At 40.8% G+C, this 7177-nt stretch overlaps 1 protein-coding gene across 1 annotated transcript; it reads left to right on the top strand.

Annotated features, from left to right (window-relative positions):
* The first annotated feature begins 3967 nt into the window (after positions 1–3967).
* Positions 3968–6865, top strand: LOC135209375 (uncharacterized). Its single transcript, XM_064242072.1, has 3 exons — positions 3968–3995; positions 5001–5273; positions 5367–6865. The coding sequence occupies exons 1-3, from the start codon at positions 3968–3970 to the stop codon at positions 6863–6865; spliced, it is 1800 nt and encodes a 599-aa protein (XP_064098142.1).
* Positions 6866–7177: the final 312 nt, after the last annotated feature.

Below are 7177 nucleotides of genomic sequence, written 5' to 3'. Positions count from 1 at the left end.
ATATATATTTAAAAATAAAGTTAGCATAGAATTTATATTCGTTTTTATTAAGCTTGATGGATGAAGATGCTATTAAGTCAAGTTTTTGTTGATATTGATGTTTATGGTTTTCCTGTATATAGATTATTTATTTGAGTTTCATATAAGGGCATTCTTTTTGTTAAGTCAGTGGTCATTGCTGTCATTATATGGAAATACTTTTTTGTTGTGATTCCAATGTATTGTACATTTTGTTTTTTCTCTTATCTCACATATGTAACATTTTATTCTTTGCCAGTGTGGTTTCGATAGTTTATGGCTTAAGAGACTTGTTTTTTTCAGTGTTTTCTTAGTGTGAAAAAGTCAATAAAATTACTATTATTTTTTATTATTATTATTGTTATTGTTGTTGTTGTTGTTGTTAGCTGGGGGATCTATTTAGAGTTTATCCTGTGTTAGCTTCAGTTAATTTTAAATCTGTTGTGGTTTTGAACATTATTTTCAAAGAATTTAACGTCTCTCCAACTGCTGTTTACGTCCTGATAACAATTTATACACTGAATGTCCCCCCGCCAGTATTTGAATGGACTTGTTTCAGCAATCACTGACGCGCATCCTGAACAGGCAAAGGACTTGAGATCACGATGATGGATATAATCTACAAATGCTGACCAAAGGTTATGGATACATACAGTGAGTTTATTCGTTTTCTGTTCGCAATTTAAATGCTTGTGTTCCTTCTCTTGTGAGAACGCTGTCGACGGGGAAGCTAGATTCCCCTTTCTCCGTCCTAGACACACAGGGAAGAGTTGGGAAGAAAGACGGGGTCGCCTCTACAAGTTTTGAAAATAGGGAGAAATTAAGATGGGTAAGAAAGAAAATTCCACAGTCTGTCGGACAAAGGGACAAGAAACTTCCAGCCAACGAATCCATACTGATATTGGACAAAACCGAATGTTACGAAACTATTGAAGAAATTAAAAAAAGAATTTTTTTTTTTTTATAATCCACGCGTAGACAATTATAGACGTTGTTACTGTGCCTTCACGAGAAACTGTATTACAGGAGCAAATTGACCGCATTGTCCTGTTGGAGAAAATCACAAACAAAGGGGGGTTTGGATGGGCGTGAATGGCAGGGGATGTGTGGTTCCCGTTTATTTCATATACTGAACCACCGGTCATATGAGAACACCATCTTCAACGTAATATAACCAAATTAAAGAATTCTTACTGAGCCACCGGTCTTATGAGAACACCATCTTCAACGTTATATGACCAAATTTAAGTATTCTTTCTCGGTTAAAAACTTGATTGAAAGCAACTTCGTAAAAAATATGCCTTTAACCACATTCTCTTTAAGACGACTGTAATCAAAAGAAATTAGCAGATGAACATGTAATGAAATATCTATATTCTTTTATGAGAGAGAGAGAGAGAGAGAGTAAACTTGATAACCATAGATAAATAGGCAGAATGAAAAGAAGAAAAGGTCTTTTCACTGATATCTTAATTCCCTACTCCGCTGGGGAAACCTAATCGGCCGGGCAGACAAACAGACATCCTCCGGGGGACTGAGAGGCAGTACTAAACTTCTCTCTGGAGGATCTCCTCTCTCTCTCTCTCTCTCTCTCTCTCTCTCTCGGTCCCATAAAACAGGATCCTCGAACACATGTTGCGTCAGCAGAAACAAATACGCTGGCCACTTCTTAATCGACCATTAATTTCTATAGATGCTATCAGCTGAAGGCCTGTATGGAGGTCTGGCTCGATATCGCTCTTTCACGGGGTCGTCTCTCTCTCTCTCTCTCTCTCTCTCTCTCTCTCTCTCTCCAACCAATGCCTAATTACTCCTAGTTCTCCTCCTTCGGCCATCACCTGCTCCAACGTCTACGTGTTCCCCCAACTTGCTCCTTTTGAAATCTCCTCCTCTTATCTAGTCCCCCTACTTCTTCTCTCCTCCAACCTCCTCCCCTTACTCCTCCATCTTCTTCCTCCCCCTTCCCCTACCCTCTTTTTCTACTTCTGACCCCCGTTCCTCCTCCATCTTTTTTCTCCGATTTCCCTTATCCTCTTTTTCTACTTCTGACTCTGTTGTTCCTCCTCCAACCTCCTCTTCCTATTCCTGCGTCTTTATCCTCCTGCTCATGTTCTTCAGTCTACTCCTCCTCCTATTCCTCTTCCAACACCTCCCAATCACTCGCACCTGAGGCCACCCCGCCAGAGGAATGCCACGATTATCTCTTAGTGTTACGACACAGGAAAAGGCTCGGCCTATAAAAAAAAATAATAAAAAAAGCTGCTTGTTACAGTGGAAGCCTTCTAAGGAGTGATTAGAGGCGATCGGGCGTTCTTGTAGATTTAGAATGATATGGGACACGGCTCCTCTTCTACGTCTTTGGTGGTTTACTTGCCCTTGAAATTGATACTTTCTGGCAAACTGATCTAAAAGAAAATAATTAGTACAGCTCACTTTAAAATTTCCCTTTTGTGTTTTTTATCCTGAGTTTTTTTTTTTTCTTTTCGTTCCTAAAGGTTTTTGTTAATCTTCAAGTCCCACAAAGCCATTGGCGTTGTTAAACACAAATAAAATGTAAAAGAAAACCTTTACAACCAAGATAATTCATATTCGATATTTGATATAGGACTTAGATTGTTATACTACCCAATTGACCATGTTTCTGAAATCTCAAAGTATTTTGATTTTATATTTTACCAGTAATAATTGTTTCGTTGTTGTCATAGAGGGCCTTATTTATGTAGTTTAAAAAGTGTTCATTACTTGTTAGGATTTAGTATTTCAATCAGAAGATTTTGATAAGAGCTTTCTTTGACATACGTTTATATTTCTCAGAGTTGCTTTTTGATTGGTTCAGTTTTCTCATATTTGTAGATGTAAATTTTCGTTTCTAATAAATCTCTACATTTGCATGTTACAATTTTTTTTTACAAATTTGGGCAGATATTTAAATGATATGACGCTTTGATTACACAACCTAATTATATAAGAATAAAAGCCTCCTCTTGCGTTTCATCATGGTATCGGTACAGAGGATGATCGCCAAGGTTATCCGTCAGAATCACCAGAATTGATAAAGCACAAAGAACAGTTCACGTCAGTGGTAAATGATTTCAAGGTCTCTGAAAGGGTGAGGGAGTTTTGTTACAAAACCATTAAAAAAAAAGTACCATTCAAGTCGGTGTAGCCAAGGATGCTAAACTCTACGTTGAGAGCGTTCGGGAACTCTTGCCATAGGAAAGCGTTCAAGATTACCTGCCAGGGGAAAGTGTTCAAGATCTCTTGCCAGAGGAAATCATTCAAGATCTCTTGACAGAGGAAAACGTTCAAAATCTCTTGCCAGAGGAAAGCGTTCAAGATCTCTTGCCAGAGGACAGCCTTCAAGATCTCTTGCCAGAGGAAAACCTTTAAGATCTCTTGACAGATGATAACTTTCAAGATCTCTTATCTCTTGCCAGAGGAAAGCGTTCAAGATCTCTTGCCAGAGGAAAGCATTCAAGATCTCTTGCCAGAGGAAGGCGTTCAAGATCTCTTGCCAGAGGAAAGCATTCAAGATCTCTTGCCAGAGGAAAGCATTCAAGATCTCTTCAGAGGAAAGAAATCAAGATTTCTTGCCAGAGGAAAGCATTCACGATCTCTTGCCAGAGGAAGGCGTTCAAGATCTCTTGCCAGAGGAAAGCATTCAAGATCTCTTGCCAGAGGAAAGCATTCAAGATCTCTTCAGAGGAAAGAAATCAAGATCTCTTGCCAGAGGAAAGCATTCAAGATCTCTTGCCAGAGGAAAGCATTCAAGATCTCTTCAGAGGAAAGAAATCAAGATCTCTTGCCAGAGGAAAACGTTCAAGATCTCTTGCCAGAGGAAATCATTTAAGATCTCTTGCCAGGGGAAAGCATTCAAGATCTCTTGCCAGAGGGAAATATTCAAGATCTCTTGCCAGAGCACAGGGTTGAAGATCTCTTGCCAGAGGAAATGTTGAAGATCTTTTGCCAGAGGAAAGGTTTGAAGATCTCTTGACAGAGGAAAACGTTCAAGATCTCTTGCCAAAGGAAAACGTTCAAGATCTTTTGCCAGAGGACAGGGTTGAAGATCTCTTGCCAGAGGAAATATTCAAGATCTCTTGCCAGAGGGAAATATTCAAGATCTCTTGCCAGAGGACAGGGTTGAAGATCTCTTGCCAGAGGAAATCATTCAAGATCTTTTGCCAGAGGAAAGGTTTGAAGATCTCTTGACAGAGGAAAACGTTCAAGATCTCTTGCCAAAGGAAAACGTTCAAGATCTTTTGCCAAAGGAAAACGTTTAAGATCTCTTGCCAGAGGAAAGCATCCAAGATCTCTTGCCAGAGGAAAGCATTCAAGATCTCTTGCCAGAGGAAAACGTTTAAGATCTCTTGCCAGAGGAAAGCATTCAAGATCTCTTGCCATAGGAAAACGTTCAAGATCTCTTGCCAGAGGAAAGCATTGAAAATCTCTTGCCAGAGGAAAACGTTCAAGATCTCTTGCCAGAGGAAAGCATTGAAAATCTCTTGCCAGAGGAAAACGTTCAAGATCTCTTGCCAGAGGAAAGCGTTGAAAATCTCTTGCCAGAGGAAAGAATTCAAGATCTCTTGCCAGAGGAAAACGTTGAAAATCTCTTGCCAGAGGAAAGAATTCAAGATCTCTTGCCATAGGAAAACGTTCAAGATCTCTTGCCAGAGGAAAGCATTGAAAATCTCTTGCCAGAGGAAAACGTTCAAAGATCTCTTTGCCAAGGAAAGAAACATTGAAAATCTCTTGCCAGATAAAACAAAAACGTTCAATTGCCTCCTTGCCAGAGGAAAGCGTTGAAAATCTCTTGCCAGAGGAAAGAATTCAAGATCTCTTGCCAGAAGAAAACGTTCAAGATCTCTTGCCATAGGAAAACGTTCAAGATCTCTTGCCAGAGGAAAGCATTCAAGATCTCTTGCCAGAGGAAAGCATCCAAGATCTCTTGCCAGAGGTTCAAGAATAAGCCAATCTCTTGCCAGAGAAAAGCATTCAAGATCTCTTGCCAGAGGAAAGCATTCAAGATCTCTTGCCAGAGGAAAGAATTCAAGATCTCTTGCCAGAGGAAAGAATTCAAGATCTCTTGCCAGAGGAAAACGTTCAAGATCTCTTGCCAGAGGAAAGCATTCAAGATCTCTTGCCAGAGGAAGGCGTTCATGATCTCTTGCCAGAGGAAAGCATTCAAGATCTCTTGCCAGAGGAAGGCGTTCATGATCTCTTGCCAGAGGAAAGCATTCAAGATCTCTTGCCAGAGGGTAACCTTCAAGATCTCTTGCCAGAGGGAAGCATTCAAGATCTCTAGCCATAGGATAACCTTCAAGATCTCTTGCCAGAGGAAAACGTTCAAGATCTCTTGCCAGAGGAAGGCGTTCATGATCTCTTGCCAGAGGAAATTGTTCAAGATCTCTTGCCAGAGGAAAGCATTCAAGATCTCTTGCTAGAGGAAGGCGTTCATGATTTCTTGCCAGAGGAAATTGTTCACGATCTCTTGCAAGTGGAAAGCATTCAAGATCTCTTGCCAGAGGAAATCATTCAAGATCTCTTGCCAGAGGAAATCTTCAAGTACTCTGCCAGAAGGAAAACGTTCAAGAATCTCTTGCCAGACGTTCAAGATCTTCTTGCCAGAAAAGGGAAATCAATTCAAGATCTCTTCCAAGAAAGGAAAACGTTCAAGATCTCTTGCAGAGGAAAACAATTTTCAAGATCTTCTTGCAAGAGGAAAATTCATTCAGATCTGGCAGAGGAAAATTCATTCAAGATCTCTTGGCCAGAGGAAAACGTCAGATCTCTTGCCAAGAGGAAAACGTCAAGGACTTCTTGCAGAGGAAATTCATTCAAGATTCTCTTGCCAGAGGAAAAAACGTTCAAGATTCTTGCCAAGAGGAAAACGTTCAAGATCTCTTGCCAGAAGGAAAATATTCAAGATCTCTTGCCAGAGGAAAACGTTCAAGATATCTTTCCGAGGGAAACATTCAAGATCTCTTGCCAGAGAATCTTCAATGTCTCTTGCCATAGGAAATCATTCAAGACAATCTCGTTGCCAGAGGAAAACGTTCAAGATCTCTTGCCAGAGGAAAACATTCAAGATCTCTTGCCAGAGGAAATCATTCAAGATCTCTTGCCAGAGGAAATCATTCAAGATCTCTTGCCAGAGGAAAACGTTCAAGATCTCTTGCCAGAGGAAATCATTCAAGATCTCTTGCCAGAGGAAAACGTTCAAGATCTCTTGCCAGAGGAAAACGTTCAAGATCTCTTGCCAGAGGAAAACGTTCAAGATCTCTTGCCAGAGGAAAGAATTCAAGATCTCTTGCCAGAGGAAATCATTCAAGATTTCTTGCCAGAGGAAAACGTTCAAGATCTCTTGCCAGAGGAAAACGTTCAAGATCTCTTGCCAGAGGAAAACGTTCAAGATCTCTTGCCAGAGGAAATTGTTCAAGATCTCTTGCCAGAGGAAAACGTTCAAGATCTCTTGCCAGAGGAAATCATTCAAGATCTCTTGCCAGAGGAAATTGTTCAAGATCTCTTGCCAGAGGAAAACGTTCAAGATCTCTTGCCAGAGGAAAACGTTCAAGAACTCTTGCCAGAGGAAATTGTTCAAGATCTCTTGCCAGAGGAAATCGTTCAAGATCTCTTGCCAGAGGAAAGCATTCAAGATCTCTTGCCAGAGGAAATTGTTCAAGATCTCTTGCCAGACGAAAACATTCAAGATCTCTTGCCAGGGGAAAGTCTTCAAGGGGAAAGTGTTCAAGAACTCTTGCCAGAGGGAAGCGTTCAAGATATCTTAAAAGATGGGAGCATTCAAAATCCATTGCCAGAGGAAAGCGTTCAAGATCTCTTGCTAAAGTGATGGTGGGTTCCCCTCCCTTGATTTCTAAGCTGTCAAGCGTGTCTGTGTCTATGTTGATTGGGCTGAGTCAGGAGGTCCACTTGGGCTTTCACTCCCTCACACACTTTACCAAACCAACTATAAGGCCTGTCCTAAGGCAAGGGCTTGTGCCGGCATCAGGCCGGTTTGATTTAACCCGATAATCCAAGCATTACTCTAAACTTGCTATCGTCTTGTTGGGCTCTTAGGGGGGATGAAGGGGTGGGTGTTGTAAGCGTATCGCACGCGGTGCACTATAGGCATTATTTAAGGTTCTTTGCAACGTCCCTTCGG

Source organism: Macrobrachium nipponense, chromosome 37, assembly GCF_015104395.2.
Source record: "Macrobrachium nipponense isolate FS-2020 chromosome 37, ASM1510439v2, whole genome shotgun sequence".
NCBI lineage: Eukaryota > Metazoa > Arthropoda > Malacostraca > Decapoda > Palaemonidae > Macrobrachium > Macrobrachium nipponense.
This window is presented reverse-complemented; position numbering and strand designations above follow the sequence as displayed.